This window comes from Chrysemys picta, chromosome 1 (assembly GCF_011386835.1).
Source record: "Chrysemys picta bellii isolate R12L10 chromosome 1, ASM1138683v2, whole genome shotgun sequence".
Classification (NCBI taxonomy): Eukaryota; Metazoa; Chordata; order Testudines; family Emydidae; genus Chrysemys; species Chrysemys picta.
Genome location: NC_088791.1, coordinates 30,533,325 through 30,559,968, shown reverse-complemented (window position 1 = coordinate 30,559,968; position 26,644 = coordinate 30,533,325). Strand labels below are relative to the sequence as shown.

The window sequence follows — 26,644 nt, the reverse complement described above, 5'->3', positions numbered from 1 at the left end:
CTCTACAAATCCTGATCACTGCATTGTAAATAACTCATAGCTATGAATTTGGGTTAGTTGGGGCAGATGTAAGCTCCTATAGCTATTTTTTCCCATACTCACTGACAGGATACCAAAGTATGAACTCCAGGTAAAACAAATTTAAATTGTTTGTTTTGCTGGGTTTTTCAAAAGACTAAAGACAATGCTATTTTATTGTTGAACTCAAACATATGTTCTTTTTCACTTAATGAAAATTTGTTTTTATGATTGTTGTTCAGCACCCAGAGAGCTTTTGTGTGTCTGGGTGCTTTATAAATACAATTATTGATTACTATTAAATACTTAGAGCTATTAACTGTGTAATATAATTAATGTATAATATTATTAAGCATGAATGCCTTCATCTTAGTCAGTGATGCAAACTCGCTTGATGAGATTAGGAAGATTAATTGTGTGAGGATGACTCAGGCAAGGATGAACACCACAATATCTGTGTGCTGGGTACAGCAGATTGGCTCCTTTACCTTAAATGAACTCTGAAGGCAACTAGTTCTGAAAGGAACTGAACGGGAAAGTTCTTGCACTGAAATAGTGTACCCACAATGATGTGAGCTGAAGAGTTACAGTCATAGATACATTAATAGATTACAAGGCCAAAAGGGACCATTGTGATCATCTAATCTGACCTCCTGTATAACACAGGCCATAGAACTTCCCCCAAATAATTCTTGTTTGAACTAGAGCATATCTTCTAGAATAACATCCACATCTTGATTTAAAAATTTCCAGTGATGGAGAATCCACCCTAACCTTTGGTAAATTGTTCCAATTGTTGATTTCCCTCATTGTTAAAAATGTATACCTTACTTCCAGTCTGAATTTGTCTTGCTTCAACTTCCAACCATTACAGTGTTTTATACCTTTAACTGCTAGACTGAAGAGCCCTCTATTAAATTTGTTCCCCAGGAAGGTACTCATAGACTGTGATCATGTCACCCCTTAACTCTCTTTGTTAAGGTAAACTGATTCCGCCACAATAAGGCATGATTTCTAATTCTTTAATTATTCTTGAAGCTTTTCTCTGAACTTTCTCCAATTCATCAACCTCCTTCTTGAACTGTAGACACCAGAACTGGACACAGTATTCATTCAGTGCCAAATGCAGAGGTAAAATAATGTCTGTATTTAAAAGTATGGACACAACCACTGTCAGTTTCAAACTGCAGCTAGTACTAAGCACAAAAACATTATTTGGGCAAAAGGTAACTCTGCATTATTTCTTCTGCACCTGGTGATCAAACCGTCAAGGAAAAACAAAAGAGAACAGTAAGGAGGAGAGACAAATGAAGGAAAGAAGAAAAGAGAGACTGAAAAATGGAACAAAATAACAATAATGGCTGTCAAAAGCTGGGTCTGTTTCCCTGAGAAGAGATGGATGGTGTGCTCATGCACTGGATCTTTAATTTTCTAAGGGTTTGTTAAGATCTGGGAAAGATATTGCAGTGAGCTAACATGTGTTACTGAACCTCGACCTCTTTCCAAATCTGGTTAGTTCATTTTAAACCTTTTTATTTCTGAGCCAATTTATTTTTTGGAGACTGCTAACTTGCTCTCTGATATATAAACCTCTCTCTGAAGCCTTGATGATGTCCATACTGTTTTGAGTGACCTTTTTCTAAACAAACTAAGGAAATACAACCTAGATGGAGCTACTATAAGGTGGGTGCATAACTGGTTGGAAAACCATTCCCAGAGAGTAGTTATCAGTGGTTCACAGTCAAGTTGGAAGGGCATATCGAGTGGGATCCCACAGGAATCAGTTATGGGTCTGGTTCTGTTCAATATCTTCATCAATGATTTAGATCAGGGGTCTCAAACTCCCGGCCCGTGGGCCATCTGCAGCCCGTGAACCTCCCCAATGTGGCCCGTGGGTCTCCAGCAGTTTTGGGGCCGGGTCTCTCCCTTGGCCCCACCTGCCACCTCTGGGCGCTCCCCACCCCCCAGGTGATATACAATGGCCTGGGGCCCCAGAAGCAGCGAAGCTGAGCAACATCTGCCTGCTCGCTCCACATGTCTACCGGCCCCTCCCTGTGGTCCCAGGGCGGGGCTGTGCCTCCGTGTGCTGCCCCCGCCCCGAGCACCCCTGCGGACAATGGGAAGCTGTGGGGGCGGTGCCTCGGGCAGCAGCACGCGGAGGCCCCCCCGGTCCGCCCCGCCTTGGAGCCCCAGGTAAGCGCTGCAACCCCACCCCCTCCCCGAGCGTGCACCCCCTCCCCACATAACCCCTCCTGCCCCCCAACTCCATCCCAGAGCCTGCACCCCTCCCCACTCCTCCCTCCCAGAGCCTGCAACCCCACCCCCTCCTCCTGCACACACACCCCCCGCCCCAGCCCAGAGTCTGCACCCAGCACCCAAACTCCATCCCAGAGCCTGCACCCCAGACCCCTCCCCCACCCAAACTCCCTCCCAGAGCCCAACCTCTTACCCTTTCTGCACCCAAACTCCCTCCCAGAGCCTGCACCCCAACCCCCTACCCCAGACCGCCTCCCCCACCCAAACTCCCTCCCAGAGCCTTAGGCAGGTGGGGGACAGATTTTTTTAGGGGGTGGAGTTTTGGGGGGGCAGCTTCTGGCCGGCATGAGTGACATTATTGGCCCGCTGGGAGGATTTGAGCACTGACACTAGCCCTAAGGTAAATTGGGTTTAGGCCCCTGATTTAGATAATGGCGTAGAGATACACTTCTAAAGTTTGCAGACGATACCAAGCTGGGAGGGGTTGCAAGTGCTTTAGAGGATAGGATTAAAATTCAAAATGATCTGGACAAACTGGAGAAAAGATCTGAAGTAAATAGGATGAAATTCAATAAGGACAAATGCAAAGTTCGCCATTTAGAAAGGAACAATAATTTGCACACATACAAAACGGGAAATGACTGCCTAGGAAGGAGTACTGCGGAAAGGGACCTGGGGGGGGGGTCATAGTGGGTTACAAGCTAAATATGAGTCAACAGTGTAACATTGTTGCAAAAAAAGCAAACATCATTCTGGGATGTATTAGCAGGAGTGTTGTAAGTAAGATGAAAAATAATTCTTCCGCTCTACTCCCCACTGATACAGCCTCAACTGGAGTACTAGGGTGACCAGATAGCAAATGTGAAAAATCGGGACGGGGGTGGGGGGTAATAGGCACCTATATAAGAAAAAGCCCTGAATATCGGGACTGTCCCTATAAAATCAGGACATCTGGTCACCCTATGGAGTACTGCGTTCAGTTCTGGGTGCCACCTTTCAGGAAAAATGTGGACAAACGTGAAAAAGTCCAGAGGACAGCAACAAAAATGATTAAAGGTCTAGAAAACATGACCTATGAGGGAAGACTGAAAACATTGGGTTTGTTTAGTCTGGAGAAGAGACTAATGAGGAATATGACAACAGTTTTTAAGTACATAAAAGGTTGTTATAAGGAGGAGGGAGAAAAATTGTTCTCTTTAACCTCTGAGGATAGGACAAGAAGCAATGGTCTTAAATTGCAGTAAGGGAGGTTTAGGTTGGACATTAGGAAAAATTCCTTACTGGAAGGGTGGTTAAGCACTGGAATAAATTGCCTAAGGAGACTGTGGAATCGCCATCATTGGAGATTTTTAAGAGCAAGTTAGATAATCACCTGTCAGGGATGGTCTAGATAATATTTAGTCTTGCTCTGAGTGCAGGGGACTGGACTAGAAGACCTCTCGTCCTTCCAGTCCTATCAGTCTATATTGATTTTGCTACTGAGCAATGCATCATTGTAGGAAGAGAGATGATCTGTAAATGACATTTTCTTTAGCCATCTTATTTGAATGAAGCCCGGTTTGTGAGCCAACTTGAATTTGAGGAAGGAGCTTGAGAGGCAACCTACAATTTTTATTTTTTCCAATATGACCCTGGCCCAGCTCCATCTATGAATAGAAAGTCGAATTTAAAGGACAATGCAGCCTGCCAGAGTTTATATGAATGTCATTTCCACCATATCCTTGTAAATAAGGACTAAGGTCAAATTCCACACTGATTTACACTCCAAAGCAGTTCAATCCCTTTGCTCCTTTATTATTTTTGTAGTTACCGATTGTGATATTTTCTGTTCTTAAACCAAATGCAAGTATCAGTGAGTGTGGCACAGCTCTTCTATGGGGTGACACCTGTCCCCAAGCTACCTTAGAGAAAACAGCCACACATGGAAATTACTTTTCAGTCAGGAAAGCAATTGTGGGTTTTTTATTTGTTAAGTCTGTTCTACCTTCAATCTTATCCTAGCAATATCAGTAAAAGATGAGCTGGGGAATACAGCTCTTACCAATCAGCAGACAAATGGGACATGTGCAGTAGTATTTAGGTTTCTTTTATAGACACCACACTCAATCCTACAAAACAGACGTGCAAACGTAAAAAATAAATATTCATAATCTGTACAGTGCTAGGGAAGTTTTGTTTCCCAGCAGAATATGTGGATAAGACAGTTTGTTCAACTTACTATTTTATAGACTGTATCAGAAACACACCCACACACCAACATGCATCTTACTTCCAACACTTACGGTACATCTACCCTGCAAAACAAAAACAAAACAAAAAAAACCCACAATCCCACAGCAATGAGTCTCAGAGCCTGAGCCAACTGACTCAGACTCTTGTTACGAGGCTAAAAATATCAGTGTCGACTTTCCACCAGCCTGCGCTCTGACGTCTGGTGAGGGGGATAGGTCTCAGAGCCCAGGCTCCAACATGTGCGGGAATGTCTACGCTGCTATTTTGAGCCTCACAACACCAGCCCTGCGAGCCTGAGTCAGTTGACCTGGGCTCTGAGACTTGCTGCTGCAGGTTTTTTTTGGCAGTGTAGATGTACCCACAGTTGGATGTTTGCCTCATAGGCCAACTCTATGTCAACATTAGGTGGGGTATGGTTAGCTTCAATACCTGCATGCGTGGCCATTAACTGAGGGCATTTTTGAAAGTGCCTCTGAGTTCTCCAGTGTGGCTACAAGGCTGTTCCATTAATGGCTGGCTCCCTTCCTGAAGTCCTGTTATTTTTTGCTTTTGAAACACCTATTAAGAGCCCCTTATTACTTATGAGGTGTCTAATCAATGAGAGATACTGACGCAGCTGTCCTGCAGGGATCCTCCATCTATTAGCCAAGGCAGTCAGGGATGTAACTCCATGGTCTGCATGTCCCTAAACCTTTCACTGCCAGAAGCTGGGACTGGACGACAGGGCATGAATCACTTGATAATTGCCCTGTTCTGTTCATTCCCTCTGAAGAACCTAGCACCAGCCATTGTTGGAAGGATACTGGGCTGGAAGGACCATTTGGTCTGACCCAGTATGGCCATTCTTATGTTCTTAATTGGGAAAGAATAGAGTCCAGTTCCCTCTTCTGCTCTGCATTTCTAATAGGAGCGGAGGCAGTTAAAACTTATTTTAACCAGTGAAGTCCTGTGATAGGACTCTGAATACACAGGAAGCAAAGCTACTCAGTAACAAGGTGCCATTTTAACACAGCCACTTTTCAGAGTAGAACCAAGTGTGAAGTCTATGTATGAAGTCTATTATAGGAATAGACTTCATAGAATAGATAGAAGCTGTTCTCCTGGATTCTGTACTTGTGGATTAAAAGATTTGGAACAGAGACAGATTGGAGCTGAACTCCTCCAGGGACTCCACTGCAGACCAAATTTTTTTTTAATTGCTTTTTCTTCACTTGAAAACTCACTAAAAACGTTAATTTTTTATTTCTATTGTCTTCGTTGGAGGAGCCAGGAACTCTGAGGTTTCATGGTACAGTGAGTGACAATGGCAGATATCAGATACTTCAGAGAAGGAAGTAAGACTCACCCCCACACCCAAATTCACAGTTATGTATAACATGCTTATGAGGGAAGATTTTCTAATCTCAGGAAGTTAGTGGTATTCTGATGACTTGAGTCAAGAGGATTGATATCCCACATACAATTTTATTCTATATAAGTGTAGACATTCTGGTTATTCGTACAAATGTCTAATCCTGTTTTGAATTCTGCTAAATTATTGGCACTGAGGCCCACAAGTTAAGTATGTGTTGTGTAGAAAACCATTTCCGTTTTTTAGTTTTAACTTTGTTGTCTTTAGTTTAATTGTGTGTCTCCTTGTAATTGTGCTATAAGAATACAAATAGGAGCACGAGACCTTCTCTCTTATTCCAGTCACTATTTCATATACCTCTAACATGTTCACTATTATCTTTATGCAAAGACAGTTCTAGTCTTTTCAATCTCTCTGCATATGGATGTTTTTCATTACTTCTAATCCTTTTTTCCATCTTCTCTAGACCTCTTCTATTAATATCCACTTTTTGAAAGATTCTGATGAAAGCATTCCATTGATTCATATAATGGCAACCCTTTCTTAATAGTCTAACATCTTGTTTGCCTTTTTTGCCCACAACTGCACATTGAGATGTCCACAATAATAGCAGTTACAGTTAATTACAAAATCAACAATGTGTACAAGTAATTCAAATTATTCTTCCAAATGGGAATGATCTGGAATGTGCCTGCATCAAATTTCATCTGGCATTAGGTTGAAAATCACTTTGCTTTGTTAGGTTCTTTTGAAGGACCTCACAGTCTTGAGATGTGACTAACCTAAATAATTTTGTCATCTGCAAATGTTGCACCACTTACCGTTCACCTCTCTTCCAAATGACAAACACAGATCTGACTGCACAGGTTCTAGTATGGATACTTGAGGCATCTCACTGTTAATCTCCTTCCACACCCTGCAAAGTGACCATTTTTTTTTGGAGACTCTTTTTTTCTATCTCTTAACTAGATCCATGTGAGAAAGAGGATGGGTAACCATCAAAACCAGGCAAAGTAGTATATGTACTCTTTGCTGAGGTAGTGAACACATAAAGGGATGATATTTGCATTCAGGGATCTAACATATGGATGGTATCCAAAGCCCTGAATTCAAGTTGATTATCACCATCTGTTCTACACTTTCTCTCAAAGATGCCCAAACCCTACCTACTCCCCATGATGCTATGAGGTTCCTCTCCCCAGACTCACTTCTAGGGTATGAAGAGCAGCCAAATGTACTTCTTGCCACCTCTTCTGACATCTTTGGGGAAATTAGACCTGCCCCTCCCATTCCCAGGGTCCCACTAGGAAGGTCCTCATCACCACAATCTTCCTATATCTCTTAGGAGTTAGTTATCCACTGTTAGTTTATTAGAATTCAAACAGAGGCTGGAGAAAATAATTGATCAGTCTGTGTTCTGCTGCTGAGACAGAATAGCAGGGACAGACAGCTGAATATTAGTGCCCAAATATTCTGCACACTGAATTGCATGGATAGTTACTGTGTTTGAGAAATTATTCAATTAACTCATTTCTAGAATAAACACAAGACTCATTTGTACTGCAGTCTTAACTTGTCAAGCAAAGATTCTGGATTGGAACAAGAATTGTTTCAGCCTTTATAGCATTTGAGCTCAGTCACATTTAACTAGTCTTTTCTCAATGGGACACTGACATTTTCCAGCCTGCCAGCCAAATGAATGCTGAAGAGCTTATATACAAGACTGCAGTCTCCAAAGGGATAAAGACTAGCTATAGATTGTTATCCTGTGCATATCAATAGGTAAGTCCAGTCAGAAGATGCTTAGTCTTTACTAAATTCTGGTATGCAGAAAGACACAATTTTTGCTATGTTACCAGTTTCGATATTTTATTTACTAGGGGAGAAAAAAGTGAACAAAAACTCAAAATACAGAAAATTCTAGAATATTTTTTAGAAAAACATTCTAAATAAATGACTCATCTTTTGAAACAAAGACTGGACGCGAGCTATCTATGAAAGTGCAAGTTCAATTTACCATCGATAAAGGTTAACATGATCGTGTCTGTTTTGAATTAATCATTAATGGGTCTGTAATTATCACTATTTGAAAAGACAGAACCCCTTTTTTAAAAAAACAGTAAAATAAAGGGCAAGGGGCACAAATGTTCTCTGGGAGAGCTCACAAGTGTGGTGCAGTGTAACGTCTATGAACAGACTAGTAACAGCAAGCGCATTCCCTGCTTACATTAAAAAAAATTATTCAGAGCCTTGCACTCACTGAATATTAAAATTATGTGTTTTAATAGGGTTGCAACACTTGAGAAATTGGGGAAAATCTTGCAGAAGACATTTAAAAAACAAATGATCATGAAATCTCACCTGTAATTTGTGCAAGTAGAATTTTGACCTGAAGGATCTGTTGGGTTAAGAGTGACTCGAGGTGAGACCTGAGCTGACAGCAAAAATCCCAAAGCTAGGATAATGAGTGCTACAGTAGTACCTAAAATACAAAAATAAAAAAGATTTTACTTCAAAATACGCAAAATAATTCTTTGCTGCATAGACCTAGGTCTGGAAAAAAGAAGACACTCAATTTATATGAGCTTAGCACAGTATTTCCCCACTATGCTAATCTGTTCTATAAGGATCTTGAGAAAAAAATAATTTTTGGGGGTTGGGATCGGTGTTAAATTCAACAGCTTCTGATTTATTATCCAGATACTAAATTACTCAGTTGTTTGGTTTTTTTAAACACAGAGTTGAAGACTGTATGAATTAACTCGTATTCCCTTAAGTAACAGAAATAATGTTCAAAAAGCAGAGTTAAACAGTGGCTTGTAAATCACAATATGTCCCTAGCTCCCAGACATCCAGACCTACTTGGAAGAAGGACAATAGCAACACACTTTTTCAGCACAATATTCCTAGTTACATAGAAAGAAGAAAATAAATTTGATTTTTTTCACAGAGCTCAGTTTGTAGAAATGCTACCAAAAATATAAACCCACTGTTATGAATCAACCTCTTTCTACCAATCCACTCGAGCCCCCTGAATTTTCTGTGAATCTATTGTCACAATGTGTAACACCAAAAAGGGGAGGACATAGGCAAAAAAGATACATGCAATGTATTAAAAATAGTTCATTCCTGGCACAAAACTTTAGACCATATAAACTGATAACATCTTGCTCAGCCTTCACCTTTGTCCTAATAATTAACATAGGTTATTTTGCTACTGGGGAAGAATACCATACTGTGTACTATATCTTGTGTTATCTACTTCTAGTAAGTTCAATCACTGTATATCCAGATATCATATTTTATATTATGTTTGTGTTTAGATACATATTTTTCTACATACTACATATATGAAGTTGATAATCGTGATAAGTTACAAAGAAATATGATAAACTTCAGTCATTTGATGAATGAAGATATCATTCACTTTTGACCAGCACTCCTGCCCTTTTCCCAATAATCCATCTCGCTAAGACTAATTCTAAAAGCCTAAGCAACTTTAAATAGACTTTTAATATCAATCCACCAGAAAAAAATGATTTTCCTCCTACAGATTTCACCTGTTCAAGGCTCAGGATGCACAAGAATCAACCCTACACCAGTTAAAGCTTTTCTCCAAATAAAAATAGTGTGACTTCAAAGCCTGATATCTTGCAGCCCTGCAGAGCTTGATGCTATTGGAAAGGGGAGATCATGATTTTCAACTTCCCAGTAGAACTCGGCACTCATTTTTAGTCCTGGAAAGGCCACAGATATTAGAACTTAAAAATGTGACATCTTTAGGTACAGAAAAGCAATTAAAGGTAATTTTGGAGGGTTTTATGGCTCCCTCTGAATCCCGTATAGTTCTACTAATGGTGACAAAGGGACTTTGGTGTCAGGATGAAGGGATACAAAAATTAGTGCCTATAATTAAAAAATACCTCCCCAAGCCACTCCTACAGCTTTTTTTTTTTTCTAAAATAGGTGGCACACAGAGAAATACATGATGGTTTTATTGAAAGCTAATTTGGAACTGTCTGTAAAACTCACGTATGGCTTCACCAGTCATGAGGAATGTGACTATCCCAAATTCATGCCGATAAAATCTTTATACTATACCACACCCTCATATATTCCTTTATTTAACTATGCATACATTTCACACACAGAAAATATCTGTATATGTCTATATGTGTAATGCAGTATGCCGTACTACACATTTATCTAACACCTTCACCCAAGGATCCGACAAAGTACTTATAATATGAAGCTAGCTTTGACCTTATTTATGCAGAGACAATAAGTCCTTCTGTAACATATGGGGATAGATTCACAAACCACTTCACTACCATACAAGTGGAATGCAGCAGAAGTTTAGACGTGCACAACAACACTATGTGACAGTTCAGGACAAGTGAAAAGTACTTTACCCAGTTCAGTCGGCATGGGGAACAAAGGTATTGTGGGCAGAATGTAATTGTATCTAAGAAGAAGAGCATAACTCACACTTTCAAAAACTCACACACACTTGTTTGTGCCTGGCTTACGCATTAAAAACTTAGTCAGATATTCTTTAAAGAACTACCCATAATATGGTTCTTATGTTTTTTAAGAAAAACATAGGTTTTCTTGAGAAAACCAATTTACAAAATATGAAAAATACTACTACCACTACTTCTCCTAATGTCCTGTGTAGCAAAGAGTGTTTGTTTGATGTATTGTATTAATAATTATATTATTCTAGTATTATAATACCATGCACCAGCATTTGCCAGCAACGTTGCCAACATGAACGTGTGTGCATTAATTGGGTGTTTTTTTGAGCACACACAGGCAGTTTACTTATGCTGATAGATCTCTTTCTGATGCCAAAAGCTTAAGCCAAATCAGGAAGCCTAAATCTCTGGGGAAATTATCATCATCAAAATAAAAATGTGGATTTTCAATGTATTCTATATTTGGCTTTGTGATGCTACTATGACTATTTACATCAACGGCGACAGTCCTCTGGGCGTGCTGGATTTCATCCTGGATTTAATGTACTTTCCAAATGCTATAAGCCAGAACATCAAATATTGTGAGACATGTTTCACATGGAGAACTATCATCAAATTTATATTCATTTTAAATATGCTTTGTTCATCTTTTGAGAGGTTGACCTAATAAGGAAACATCTTCCTTCATCCCTTAACCCCTTGTCCAAAGGAGGAGGAAAATATTCAGATTTGGCATATAGGCATTATATAGTATTTCATTCTGTGGAAAGTTTTCCTTTGGCTAACAACACAAACCAATCATTAATTGAGGCTAAAAAACTGTAAGTATTCTGAAGATATTTAATGTCCTCTCTATTACATAAAGCTAAAATGTTGTCATATGTACAAATACAGTGTGTCTTCAGACTGCCAAAGCCTGCGAAAAAAACTAAAACAGAGATTACACCCTTCAAAATCTCTCCACATTTTACATGTAATGAACAGCCTTTGAAGATACAGAACAAAGGAAAGAAAGACAACTGGCATCAAGATATAGCAGAAGTTAGAAACTAAGTGGAGTCAGCAGCCAACCATGTTAAAATTCTGTCTGTCTTCTCCCCTTTTTTGGCAGAAAGAAGCCTATGGTAACTTTCGTAACTTTTCAGCGATCTATCAGCATGGTAGGATTTTTTTAAAATGTTGCCAGCTCTTTGAAACTAGTCAAGATGCCAAGCTTCAAATGGTAAACACTCCTTTACAGAACATTGGCAGAGAATGGAAAAAGTCCATAGCTAGTCCAATAAATGTCAAGGCATTACCGCAAGACAGTACTTAATGTGCGTATTGTTACACCTATGTAATGTTTAGAAATAATACTTATGACTTATACAGTGCTTTTCATAACTTCATACATTTGTGCGCAGTTTTCAAATTTTTCTTGCGCTTAGCTTTCATATATCCATGCAGCCAGTGAGTACTGTCCTCATTTTACATATTGAGAGGTGACAGCAGAGAGGTTACCCACAGAGGCAGCACCAGTTGTAACCAGGTTTAGAGTTCAAGATTTTCCAATTCCCTTGAAAGGCAGTTCAAAGTAGCAGAGTGAAAAATGCACACTTACAAACATAACAAAACCAACTATTTGAAACACTGCCCACCAGAGGATCTAAAGAGCAACATAGGACCTAATGTTTATTTATTAAGCATCCCTCCTGCTAAGATGCTCTGTATGCTGCACAGACAATTAAAATACAATAATAATAGATATGCAAGAATGAAATCATCATAGAATATGTGACTTACAAACAAAACACTGCCTCCCCTGACCAAATCCTAAAAGCCAAGCACCACACGAAAAGCTCTAAATAGTATTTCGAGATGGTATGTGATCTCAGTCTCAGCTCGAGGGGAGTCAGTATTGCATTTTTCCTTTTTTTAAAGGCCACAGTATAAAGATGACTAAAAGAAACACAACACTAATTAAAATGACTGAAAGAAGGCAACCCAGTACAGAGAAGGGACCTAGAAAAGGACATCTTTACAAACTAATTCTGTTCTGCATCTAAGTACCATAAAACCAAACACTCCTTACAGTATTCTTCCTGGTTTTACTACAGTGGCCATCTGCTCTTTTACTAAACTGCTTTGTGAGAGATGTTTGCATGAACATTTTCAAATCATTGATCTTTGAATATACTAGTCAGAGGGCCTGGTCACAAAGGGCCCAAAAATTCTAGAGGCAGTGACTAAAGCCTGATGGTCAGGACCCAAAAGGATCAGTTTGTAATTCTGGCACTGAGACACTGAAAAATACACTATGCCTAACACAGAGTACAAGATTAGTATTGCGTTATTGCAAGAAATAGGCTTAAAGTATTTTGGGAGTAATAATAAAGTAATACAATTCTGCTTTGTTCTGCTTTTGTTCATGCCCCATTATAACATTTGATAGATCACACAGAAAAAGAATGACTATCAACTGAGTAAATAGCATGAGATGACAGAGCTAGACAAATTCACACAACCTTATATATTGCTGTAAGAGTGATATACAGTAAACAGTTTGGGGACTAAATGAGTGGCCTGGTCTGAATTCAGTCACAAGCAATGAAGTGCATATTATTTTGATGTGTGCTTTAATCTGCTAGGAAATCTAAACAAAGGTCAACAGCATGAAAGCTATCAGCAACTCAATCCAAAGAATAAAGGTGGATTTGATAAATCAGTTTCACATCTAGGGAGCATGATCAGATGCATAAGCCATGTGTCGAGAGATATGGAAAAATAAAAGATGCAGGTTGCAGAGACGTGAGTGAGTCATTCAACATTAACTGGTGATTGCAACAGAGGGTTGCTAACATGGAGACCATTCCCCATGCATTTACAATTTTAAACTTAAACTTATCTGCTTGAGCTAAAGTTGAAGAAGTACTTTCTCAGCGTTGCTGTATTCAATTATGCTCATACAGGTTTTTACACAATACTAAAGATCACAAGAATGCAAGAAATGTACCCTGCTATCCCATACCATTTTGTCTCTTGCAATGTCATTAAATTGCCTGCTGTGGGGAGCAGCTAAGTTACTATATACTATTGATGCAAATAACGTCATGTAACTGTCTGGCTCTGACCTCAGTTGGTAGATGGTTAACGGTGATTGCTCTCTTTTATCCAAATTATCTCTGTCAAGTTTCAACCCTTCTGCTGTTGAATCAAGTATAAGAAGATTCAAGTTGTCAAAATCTGCACTTAAAAGGCATTATTTTAAATGTGGGTACCTATTGTAAGTTGAACATACCAAATTTGCTCAAAATTACATGTTTTAATGTACAAATTGGTTAACTGTAGGGTTACCATTCGTCCGGATTTACCCGGACATGTCCTCCTTTTGTGTGCTAAAAATAGCGTCCGGGGGGAATTTGTAAAGCACTCACAATGTCCGGGATTTCCCCCTCCCCCGGCAGAGCGAGCGGCTGGGAGGGCTGCAGGAAAGTCCCGGGCTGGACTCCGGAGCAGCTTCCTCCTCCCACCCCCCCCCCCGCATTCTGAGCCGGCCGGCAGCTCCTCCTCCTGCAGCCCGCTCCGGCAACCCTGTGCAGGGCCAGGGACCGGGTTTTGTGTTGTGCAGGGGAGCTCAGCCATGTGTCCGGCTGGCACAGAGCCCAACACCCTGTTCTGAGCAGCAGGGTAAGGGGGGGCAGGAGAAGGGACAGGGAGGTTCTGGAGGGGGCAGTCAAGAAACGGGGGGGGGGCTTTTGGAGGGGAGTGGAGAAAGTTTTGGGCAGTCAGGGTACAGGTAGGGGGTAGGGTCCTGGGGGGCAGTTGGGGGGGGGTCTTAGGAGGGGGCAGTTAGGGGACAAGGAACAGGGAGTCTTAGGTAGGGGGTGGGGTTCTGGAGGGCAGTTAGGAGCAGAGGTCCCAGGAGGGGGCAGTCAGGGGACAAGGAGCGGGGGGTAGGGGGCTGGGAGTTCTGGGGGGGAGCTGTCAGGGGGCAGGAGTGGGGAGAGGGATCGGAGCAGTCAGGGGACAGGGAGCAGAGGGGTTTAGATGGGTTGGGAGTTCTGGGGGGGGCTGTCAGGGGGTGGGGAGTGGTTGGATGGGGCGTGGGAGTCCCAGGGGTCTGTCTGGGGGTGGGGGTGTGGATAAGGGTTGGGGCAGTCAGGGGACAAGAGGCAAGGAGGCTTAGATAGGGAGTGGAGTCCCGGGGGGCAGTTAGGGGCAGGGGTCCCAGGAGGGGGCAGTCAGGGGACAAGGAACGGGGGGAGGGTTGGGGGTTCTGGGGGGGCGGGAAGTGGGAGGGGCAGGGGCGGGGCTAGGGCAGGGCTCCTCCCGTCCTCTTTTTTGCTTGTTGAAATATGGTAACCCTAGTTAACTGTGCATACCAACACGCTCAGTTACCACACACAAATTCATGTTTTGTAGGCAACATGAATGAGGACAAATTTTGCAGATCACAGAATCATAGACTTTAAGGTCAGAAGGGACCATTATGATCAACTAGTCTGACCTCCTGCACAATGCAGGCCACAGAATCTCACCCACCCACTCCTCTATCAAACCTATGTCTGAGCCATTGAAGTCCTTAAATCATGGTTTGAAGACTTCAAGGTGCAGAGAATCTTCCAGCAAGTGACCCGTGCCCCATGCTCCAGAGGAAGGCGAAACCCCCCCCGATGCAGCTTAGGTGCTATTAGTTGAGAATTTTGTCCAAATATATTGGTGTTCCACTCTGGCAAATAAGTTTTTAAACGAACTAGTAAGTTATTTTACTCTTGAGATGTTTAGATCCCCCATACAGAGACCACCACTGTCAAATGTCAAGTTTCTGGGCCAACAATGGAGGTAGGAGAACTTCTCAACTACACAGTTATACAATTTTTTTTAAATGGACAAAACAAAGTATGTTTCCCTAATCTCGTTCTCTGAAATGGCAGAACTCTTTTAGTTGAAACTTTCCAAAACAAAACCAGACCACTCAACCTCAGGCAGAAACTTGGCATGGAAAATTTCCGGCCAAACAGTCAGGTAAAGATATAAGCAAATGAAAACAAGGTCTTATAATGAGAACTGCTGGGCTACATTAACTATAGACAGTGCTACTAGCTCTGCCTATATCACCTTCCTAGAAGTGACTGTTTTGATTGAGTTTAAGTGTGATGTTAATGCCATTATACAAGAATGCTTAGCTAATGGCTAAAATTCATAAGGCATTCAAAATTTTACACTTTAGTTTCTCATGTTACTATGTTGGATTAGCCACTTCATGTTAAACCATTAACTATAATGCTTTTACTATTTCATATTTGGAGGGGCAATGAACAGAACAGCATTCTTCTCTTTTTAAAAGAACACAGCAACAATATGTCGTTTTGCTTTCCGTAATAATTTCTGACAAAACATTACAAATTCACTTTAGTTGCTAAAAATTACATATGCCATATTATATATTTAAAAACTAACCAGCTGTGAAGTTAGACACATTTGATTGCTCCTAAATTAAAGTCTTAAAGGGGTATACCTATTATTGTCAACTGTGCCCTGAAGCAGAAATTGCAGCTGAACAAATATACTCCTTATGATAAATTTAAAAATTGCTTTCGTTCTTAGTGCCTCGCTGCACATTGTTTTCATTCTTAAAGGGCCCTGTGTACTTCAGTTTAATGTACTTAAACACACACACACATTTTATCTGTGTGTGTGTGTGGGCAAAATAGTCAGTCATTATTTTACTTTTCTTTAGAAGATCGTGTTGATCAAAGTAGAATTCAGAGCCTTATTTTCATTTTGTTCACCTTCATTAGAATCTAACAGTATTCCCCAAGTAATCTCTCACCTGTTAGGCTACCAAGCGTAAGTTTCCGGCGGCCCACTTTTTCAACAAGCCAGACTCCCACTAGTGTGAAAAGGAAGTTTGTAAATGCTGTCACTGCAGCCAGCCAGATTGCAAGACTGTCATCTTGAACCCCCGACATCTGCAAAATGGTTGCACTGTAGTACCTGTAAAATGAACAAGAGTCAAATGTAAGTACCACCACTGATTTGACCTTTGCTTAGATCACAGATTAAGTCATACAGTTTAAGGCCAGAAGGGACCATTAGATCATCTAGGCTGACCTCCCGTATGACAGGCCACAGAATTTCACCCAGTTACCCCTCTACTGAGCCCAGTAACTTGTGTTTGGCTAATGCATAGCTTCCAGAAAGGCATCCAAGTCTTGATTTGAAGTCTTCCAAGAGATGGAGAATCCACTACTTCCTTTGGTAGTTTGTTCGAATGGTTAATCACCCTCAGTGTTAAAAAGTTAAACATGTTTTAGCTAAAGTGAAGTGGAGAATGAATAGTCTTTATCCTCAAGGAGAGAACACACTGCTGAGAGATTTCATAACCTTTTGAAGTGCTTTAAATAGAGCCACACAAATACATTCAGTGCCATTTCATGGCAAGAAGTTTTTCAGCAGCAAAAAACACAAAACAAAAACTCCAGCTGCTTGCTCACTGACAAGGAAAACAATGGATCACAATTCACAAGGGGGAAGAAAAGAACATCAATCATTACATTAACTTGTAGGGTCACTGGTCCTTGACCCTTGTGATAAACAACATTTTTGTGCATTGGAAAAGGGAGGATAGTTGTGTTGGCATCGAAAGAGGAAAAGTCAATGAAAAACTCAGGAGAAATACATCACAGCTCTATTTAACCAAAACTCCCCATTATCCAAACTTCACTTAAGCTTTGCCCTGTTTATCTCATTTATTTTAAATGTCTCAAACACTTCGGGTAAAATTGTTATTGAAAATTGACGAACAAAAGCTAATAATTGATTTTGGAGTATGTATTTAAATTGCATTTGCCAGTTGTAATTCCAGTTCTAATTTTGTTATGGGAGAGCACTTAGTGTTTGGAATTTAGCTCTTTTTCAATATTTAAATATTTGAAGGATGAGAGATGACCAAGAGCAAGGAAGAAGGGATGATGTGAAGGGACACACCCTTATTCTGGTGGAGAGGAGACTAACGAGCTCTTCTGGACCTGTTCAGCATTAACGAGGCGCACCTGAAAGGCTTGCTCTGCCTAGAGGTTGGGGGGAGCATAAAAAGGGAAAACCTGCCACAGGAAGGGGTGGTGAACAGGAGGAGGGCTGCTACATCACAAAGATGGATCAGCCAAGAGGGAAACAGTTGCAGGCCTCACTGCCCCAAAACTGCACAGACCAGCTGCAAAGCAGGACACCAAACAGGAGGGGAATAGACACAGACTCACTGATGGACCAAGCCCAGAGAGCTGAACCGAGAGACTATCTGAGAGACAGGCCACCTTTCCCTGTCTTTGCTTTCACTTGCATTCCTTTCTCTCATAAGTGAGAGAGAAAGGAAAGGACCTTTCTTTTGCCTGTGGCACCTTAGAGACTAACACGCCTTGGAAAGAAAAAGAAAAAGGTTGAGAACCCCTGGCTCAGAGAACCCCACCTATGCTACGAACTAGGGGCAAGGACTTTAGAAACGAAGTGGTGTCTGGAGGAGTTTCGGGAGTCTCTACCCCCCCACAGATGAAATGAAGAAATAAAAAATGTGAGGTTTCTCTATTGTAAAAGAGCAAGAATGGCAATCCTAATGAATGCAGACACAGCAACGGGAGAAGCAGGACAGATGTCTTTTGAGAGCAGCAGTAATGGCTCCTCTTTCTTTGGACTCCAGAAGTTCAGCATCAGGAACAAACTCTGATACTACAGCTGTTGACAGCTGACATTAGCAATGTTGACACTAACCATTCATTAGGGTTACCATATCTAATAAATAAAAAAAGAGGACCCTCCACGGGACCCGGCCCCGCCCATTTCCCCACCCTAGCCCCGCCCCAACTCCGCCCCTTCCTCGCCCTAATTCCGCCCCCTCCTCCCTCCCAGCCACGGGGAAAGGGCTGACCCAGCGCTACCGGCTTCACGGTTTGCTGGGCAGCCCCCAGACCCTGCGCCCCCAGCCGGCGCTTCCCCAGCGCAGCTGGAGCCCGGGAGGGGAAGTGCCCGGCCGGCGGCTGGGGTCCGGAGACAAGGGGGCTGCCTGAAGCCCACAGCGCTCGGGCAGCTTGGCTCTTAAACAGAGCCGAAGAGTCAGGGGAGGAGCAGAGCCGCCATTTTCCCGGACATGTTCGGCTTTTTGGCAATTCCCCCCGGACGGGGGTTTGACTGCCGAAAAGCCGGACATGTCTGGGAAAAAGAGGACGTATGGTAACCCTACATTCATTTAGTAAGTATAATTTAGGATAGGACTTGGGATTAGGATTCATCTGTCATCATTAATCATATAGCATTTACTAACAGCACATTAATCGAGGTCACAGCCATACTATTAGCCTGCCACCAATTTTCTGCTTGTTTTATCTTGCTTGATTCATGTATTTGGTTTGCTTCTGAAGTATCTGTTTTGTTGTGTGAAGGCTCAGAAGCTGGTATTGCACACTAGCTCAAGTGCCAACTAACACTTTTATTTATTTATTTATTTATTTATTTACAGTGATGGGCCTACGTTCCTGATCCCTGTTCTCTATCTTATTTTAATACTTGTTTGTATTTAAAAAAGCAATTTTCTTTCAAAAAAAAAAAGTTCCTGTAGAATCTTGAGAGATACCACAGGAAGCTAGTATAATTTCTATTTCTTTATCAGAAAAAATCAACATTTGCCCAGGAAACATAACAATTAGAGGTGTCAATTAAAATGGACACAATTAAAAAATAAGGAAGCCGTGCACATTTTTGCCCAAGTTTAATCAAATGCATGTCCTGTATGCTTGTTTTTAAAGTTTTGGTGAGCTGTTAAATATTTCAACAAAATATGCAGTTTATTTTGCACAGGCTCTTCCATCTTCATTTTCCTTTGTTAACCTGCACTGACTGAAGAATTGATTATTCAGTCATTCAAAAACTCCTTCAAATACATAACCGCTCTTCAAGTTTTGACACAGCAATCGCCAAACAAAATGTCAAAGCTCACCTTTGTAGTTTGCATTAAATGCCACCTCATTACTTTAATGCCCCAGCCTTCCAGCCTCTGAAATGGTTCTGTTATTTTATGTTTCGGACAGCACAGAGTTCTTATTTCCAGCAAACAACCTATGGCTAAGCATTCAGTGCAAATGTACCTTGCAGTAGTATAAGAGTTTCTTTATAAATGAAATTATAGCATGTTCACATGAAATTAAGATATGAAACATTTAGGCCCTTTGAGTCCCTACAGTGGCTGCCCTTCCCCATCACCTCAACACAAGCATCTGGCTCCTCATCTTTATAGCCCTTCACTTAGCCCAAGGGTGGCCAACCTGGACCTGAGAAGGAGCCAGAATTTACCAATGTACATTGCCAAAGAGCCATAGTAATACGTTAGCAGCCCCCCACATCAGCTCCCCACCCCGCTCCCAGCGCCTCCCACCCACCGGCAGCCCCGCCGATCAGCGCCTCCCCCTCCCTCCCCGCACCTCCCGATCAGCTGTTTCGTGGCGTGCAGGAGGCTTGGAGCTGGGGGGGGGGGAGGGAGTGAGGGCATGGTAGACTCTGGGGAGGGGGTCGGGAAGGGGTGGAGTGTGGGCAGGGCCTGTGGCAGAGCCAGGGGTTGAGCAGTGAGCTTCCCCCCGGCACATTGGAAAGTTGGCGTCTGTAGTTCCAGCCCCCGTGTCGGTGCCTATACAAGGAGCTGCATATTAACATCTGAAGAGCCACATGTGGCTCCGGAGCCACAGGTTGGCCACCCCTGACTTACCCTCTCTTTACTTACCCACTCTTGTAACTTACTGCATTGCTCTTACTGCTGCCTGTTCATCCAGTGGTGCTTTGCCTCCCTTGTTCATTTGTCAAGTCTCCTACAACCATCTTCATGTTTTCTTCTATACAAAGGAAATGGACCCCAGAGGTGAAATCCTGGCCTGCTGAAGTCTATGGGTATGTCTACACTACCCACCGGATGGGCGGGCAGCAATCAATGGGGGAGAGGGAGCAGTCGACTCACCGCAGTGAAGACACCTCGGTAAGTCGATCTAAGTACGTCGACTTCAGCTACATTATTCACGTAGCTGAAGTTGCATAACTTAGATTGATCCTCCCCCACCCCACTGTAGATCAGGCCTAAGATAAAACTCACATTGACTTCAATGGGACCAGAATTTCAGCCCATGCAGTAGTACATAAAAGCCTCTACTCTTTTCTCCTTAAGATTAAATTCTACTATGATGTCTACAGGAAATTGCGAGCTGTTAACAATTAGGTACAGACTTCTGATACTTATTTTCTGTTTCGTTTATTATTTAAAAAGAAAAATAATCAACTTGAAACCATGTTGGTGTGCACATACATGGCCTATACAAACACATTCTCATGATTTTATCCACTCTCCACGTTCCTTCCAGCTGTTTGTTGCACCCCCGTGTTTCATCTGTCTTCACTAGTTTTTAAGCACTTATCTGAACCACCAAAGTTTCAGAGGTTGCGTACAGAGTTTGGATTAAAGGTTTCTATTTCATCTCATTTCTGTGGTGAGCAAACCAAGGCAGTTTGTGTTTTGTATAGGACTTTGATTAATCGCAGTTAACTTATGCATTTAACTAAACAAAAAATTAATCGCGATTTAAAAAATTAATCACGATTAATCACACTGTTAAACAATAGAATACCAACTGAAATTTATTAAATATTTTTGGATGTCTTTCTACATTTTCAAATATATCTATTTAAATTACAACACAGAATACAAACTGTACAGTGCTCACTTTATATTATTTTTATTACAAATACTTGCACTGTAAAAATGACAAACAAAAGAAATAGTATTTTTCAATTCACCTCATACAAGTACTGTAGTGCAATCTCTTTATCATGAAAGTGCAACTTACAAATGTAGTTTTCTTGGTTACATAACTGCACTCAAAAACAAAACAATCTAAAACTTTAGAGTCTACAAGTCCACTTAGTGCTACTTGTTCAGCCAATCGCTGAGAGAAACCAGTTTGTTTAAATTTACAGGAGATAATGCTGTCCACTTCTTAATAACAATGTCACCTGAAAGTGAGAACAGGTGTTTGCATGGCACTGTTGTAGCTGGCGTCGCAAGATATTTACATGCCAGATGCGCTAAAGATTCATATGCCTCTTCATGCTTCGGCTATTGTTCCAGAGAAATATGCTTCCATGCTAATGACGCTCGTTAAAAAAATAATGCATTAATTAAATTTGTCACTGAACTCCTTGGGGGAGAATTGTATGTCTCCTGCTCTGTTTTACCCATATTCTGCCATATATTTCATGGTATAGCAGTCTCAGATGATGACCCAGCACATGTTCGTTTTAAGAACACTTTCACTGCAAATCTGACAAAATGCAAAGAAGATACCGATGTGAAATTTCTAAAGAAAGCTACAGCACTCGACCCAAGATTTAAGAATCTGAAGTGTCTTCCAAAATCTGAAAGGGATGAGGTGTGGGGCATGCTTTCAGAAGTCTTAAATGAGCAACACTCTGATGTGGAAACTACAGAACCCAAAGCACCAAAAAGGAAAATCAATTTTCTGCTGGTGGCATCTGACTCAGATGGTGAAAATGAACATGTGTCGGTCTGCACTGCTTTGGATCGTTATCGAGCAGAACTCGTCATCAGCATGGACACGTCCTCTGGAATGGTGGCTGTAGCATCAAGGGATGTGAATCTTTAGCGCATCTGGTATGTAAATATCTTGCAAAGCCGGCTACAACAGGTGACATTGTAAACAAGAAGCAGGACTGATTGGACTTGTAGGCTCTAAAGTTTACATTGTTTTATTTTTGAATGCGGGGTTTTTTGTATATAATTCTACATTTGTAAGTTCAACTTCATGATAAAGAGATTGCACTAAGTACTTGTACTAGGTGAATTGAAAAATACTAAAAAAAAGTGCAAATAATTGTAATAAAAATAAATATAAAGTGAGCACTGTACACTGTATTCTGTGTTGAAATTGAAATCAATATATTGGAAAATTTAGAAAAAAAATTAAATAAATTTTATTCTATTATTGTTTAATAGCGTGATTAATCAGGATTAATTTTTTTAATCGCTTGACAGCCCTAGTGTTGCAAAACCAAACCACAAGCCACCAAAGTTCAGGCATTGGTGTGTGGAAGACTTATTAGTATAGAAGTTTTGGATTTGACCCAGGCCTAATATGGCATGGCAACATAATGGACAAAAAATCCCAGCTGAATAAGTATCTGTTGGAGTCAGGCTATAAGAAATGAGAATTGACCGAATTTAGCACTTGAGTCCAGACTTCATTATTTCTCTATTGTCCACCTGTGCAGCTGTAACTGCTTATTAAATGTTACAAGCAATAGGTGATGACAGTCCATTTTAAATTCTTCCTGAAGAGGGGGAAAACCCGTTAGGTCCACAAAGGTCAAGTCTTGATATTGTGTATTACAGACAACATTGAACTTGCACCCAATATTATAAAGGACATAAAAATCAATGTATAGTTGATTTAAAGTTTTTGAGGTGCTAGAATGTTTTTAAAAATTCTAAAGCAAATGACAAAGGACAGTCTTTGAAACACATGTAATATTGTTGAAAGCAGATGAATGCAGAAAGACAATCATATGATTATGTAAAGCTATGCACTCATATACATAGTAAGGTATCTTAAATAAGACATGATTTTTGAAGATGTGCCTCCTGAACTTGAAGAAAGCTGGCCTTTAATACATCACAATCTACAAAGTCAAATGGCACATTGCTAATTCTATAAACACAGGCAGTTTTATATACACGTAATTTTAAAGCAATCCTCATATAATCAAGTACTTGATATGCACACACAAATATATATTGAGAGAGAGTTCAGCTTCTAATAAAACAATACATTTAATCTCTTTCCTCTACAGAGTTGACATTGTTCAAAATGACAACCTGCTGTAAGGAAAGGAAAATCCTCATTTACAACCAGGTCCCCAGACAATTTGTAATGCATTAGACTTTCTTGCTTAGTCCATTTAACCAGTAGACAAAAAACCCTAATGTTTCAGGTTCTGTATCTTTCAATAAAAAAATGATGACAGCTGCCAGATTCTCAGCTTCCCAATTCTGCTTGCCCGTATCCTTTATGATGCACCACTCCAATCTATCCTGCAGAACAAGGTCATTCTTACAAATTCTGTGTATAATGATGTTAGCCATTTTGGGGAGAAGATATAATTTGCAGGATTGGTAAAAAAATAATGTATAGCTGTTCTTAAACCAGAAGCACCTTCCTCAACATTTTAAAATGATCTTTGGTACAGTTTGGGTTAAAAAAAAAAACCTCAGTAACCGCATACTACTCAAGTAAACTACCCACTCAACTGCAATAAAACAGCCCCATGCCTCGACAAGTGGGTTGAGGGGGAACTCCATTTTTTTTTAAGGGTTGCCCCACTAACTGAGTTGACTCAGCCTGAGGCATTGTGATATTGCGAACAGAGCATTGGAAAACAAATAAATGAATTATTAAATACTGAAGCAAAATCCACAGTCGGGAAGATATATCAACAGATTCATGCATTCTGCCTCTGCTACTCCCTGTGTGAGCATCAATGGGGTCCACTTGCTGTGTTTTATTAGTTTCTACACAAGTATAACTGAACTAATAGTAAAATATCTAAAAAAAAATGAGGCTTAAAATTACTATCAAGACAGGTCTCTAATATTCAAGAAGATATATTAAGGTATTTTCTCATCTTTTCCTAGGCCCCCGAATTGATTTTCTTAAAAAACAAAACCCACAAACTCATTCCCAAATCCTACTTACAATAGGTCTGACAACTTCCAGAAGAGGGCCTCCATGGGGATGGGACTACCCACCCACACCAGGTCTGCACTGAGATTCGTCCCACCCAAAGAACTGATTTATCTCCAAAAAGCATCCAGGCTAATAGAAAGCCCCACTGACGGACTGTCCAAATATTCCTACATCCTGGCAGCACCCCGGGGGCACAATCTCAACAAGAACAATTTCTGCTGCAAAGCATAAGACAAAACATGAAGAATAAGAAAAGGGATATTAATGCACAACAGTATAGGTGTACAAATACAAGGTACGTGGGTAAATACCGGAAGCAAGAGGAGGTGTTTAGGTGTTGTTGGGTGGTCACAAGATCAGTGTTGATGGGAGATGCTCTCCCGCAGACATGGTGCTGTCCACACGGGTACTTTTGTCCATTAAGCTTATGTTGGACAGGAGTGTGTTTTTTCACCCTCCTGACAGATAAAAGTTTTACCCACAAAAGTGCTAGGGTAGACAAAGCCATAGTCATTCAGAATGGAGGAAATTCCCTCTTAATGTGATTGCCTGAATGTCTTCCCATTAACTCCAATGGCCCATCATTGTCTTTTCCTGGGCTGGACAATAGATGCTTACTTGGAGCTGGTTTCATGTAAACACCTGGCTTGGGAGGTGTCCCTCTCTACTGTCAGGTTAGGTAAAATTACAACACATAATGAATGACCATCAAGTTTGAAACATTACAAGCTTCCATAAAAGACCTTATTCAATATGCAAGAATACAGTATTCCCTCAGTTGGTTTAATTGTTCATTTTGGAGATTTAAACATTCTGTTCTCTCTTTAGGGTGTTTGGACCCTGATTGTCACACTTTCCTTTTACTGATCAAGCAAGAGCCAAACTACATAAAAACATTAATTAAAAGTTTTCTAAGATGTTTCGTGTTTCCCTATTTTCCCAACTCTAAGCTACACATGTAAATGAGGATATATAATAGGCCTTCCTAAATTATCTTCAGTGAGTTTCAATATATGCCTTTATATGTAAAAATACAAGACATGAAGAGTTTTATTATATTAGCATGTCATTTTTTTGAGAGGAAGGATCAAGCAGCTTTTAAATGTTGCCAACCTGAATAATTACATTGCAGCAAACGGCATTGCAAAGTAAAGGTGGCTATAAAACTGCCAGAAAAATAAAACTGTTGCCCAGGGAGCATGGGAGAAGGCAGGAGAAGTGAGGAACCTACGGCTCTTCTAAGCAATGACCTTCTGGTTACCAGGAGTCCTGGTAGTGCCCAGGGCCGGCTCCAGGGTTTTTGCCACCCCACGCAGAAAAAAAAAAAAAAAAAAGCTGCGATCACGATCTGCTTTACCGCCGCCGCTTCAGTTTTTGGCAGCAATTTGGCGGCTGGTCCTTCGCTCCGAGAGGGACTGAGAGACCTGCCGCCGAATTGCCGCCAAAGAGCCAGACGTGCCGCCCCTATCCGTTGGCTGCCCTAAGCTTCTGCGTGCTTGGCTGGTGCCTGGAGCCAGCCCTGGTAGTGCCACATCTGCATTAGAGTCCAATGGAGATTTTCAAGTAAAACAGTGTCTTTTTTTACCACATTCGGCTCAAACAGTTTAAATGGTGCTGTATTTATTAATCTTTGTCTCTAGGACCACAGGTGTATATGCCTTCCTCTCTAGCCATTTATTTGCAGCCTTAACACATTAACCCCTTCATCCCTGTATTTTTGAAAGAGCACAAATGCGAAAGAAGGAAGGAGAATGAAGAAAATAAACATGAGCTAGGAAACTGCTGCTGGGGTTACTGAGCAGGAGCAGTCAACTTATGACAGCAGGGGGATGTAAGGAGCTGTTGCGTATGAAGGGGTGGAAGTAGTGGGAATGAAAGCTGGCCAGGGAGACACTTAGGGTTGCCAACTTTCTACTCGTACAAAACCGAATACCCGTGCCCCTACTCCTGCCCTTCCTCCAAAGACCTGTCCATGCCCCGCCCCTTCTCTGAAGCCCCGCCTGCTCACTCCATCCCCCCCTCCCTCTGTCACTCGCTTTCCCCACCCTCACTCACTCACTTATTTTCACCAGGCTGGCTCAGGAGTAAGGGTACAGAAGGGGGTGAGACCTCCGGCTGGGGGGTACAGGCTCTGGGGTGGGGCCAGGGATGAGGGGTTTGGGGTGCAGGAGGGAACTCTGGGCTGGGGGGTGGAGCTGAGGGGTTCAGAGTATGGGAGAGGCCTCCGTACTGAGGCAGGGGGTTGGCATGTGGGAGGAGGTATGGGCTCTGGGCTGGGGCCAGAAATTAGGGGTTCAGGGTGTGGAAGGGGGTTCTGGGCTGGGGTAGGGGTGTGTGTGGTGGGTGAGGACTCTGGCTGGGGGTGAGGGCTCGGAGGTGGGGTTGGGGATGAGGGGTTTGGGTGCAGGAGGGTGCTTTGGGCTGGGATCGAGGGGTTCAGAGGGTGGGAGGGGGATCAGGGAAGGGACAGGGGGTTGGGGCATGGGGGCGGGGCTCAGGGGTGCAGGCTCCGGGCGGCACTTACCTCAAGCAGCTCCCAG

The 26,644-nt window shown here is 41.6% G+C and overlaps 1 protein-coding gene across 2 annotated transcripts in view; it reads right to left on the bottom strand.

The window, feature by feature from the left end:
- The window catches only part of SLC2A13 (solute carrier family 2 member 13), a 323,282-nt gene that overhangs the window by 87,926 nt on the left and 208,712 nt on the right, over window positions 1-26,644 (bottom strand). For both annotated transcript variants that reach the window (XM_005286828.4, XM_042848626.2), the window contains exons 5-6: window positions 16,148-16,311; window positions 8,219-8,339 (exon numbers count right to left, since the gene is read on the bottom strand). In XM_005286828.4, coding sequence (XP_005286885.2) covers window positions 8,219-8,339; window positions 16,148-16,311 — 285 coding nt within the window. The remainder of the gene's footprint in view (window positions 1-8,218; window positions 8,340-16,147; window positions 16,312-26,644) is intronic.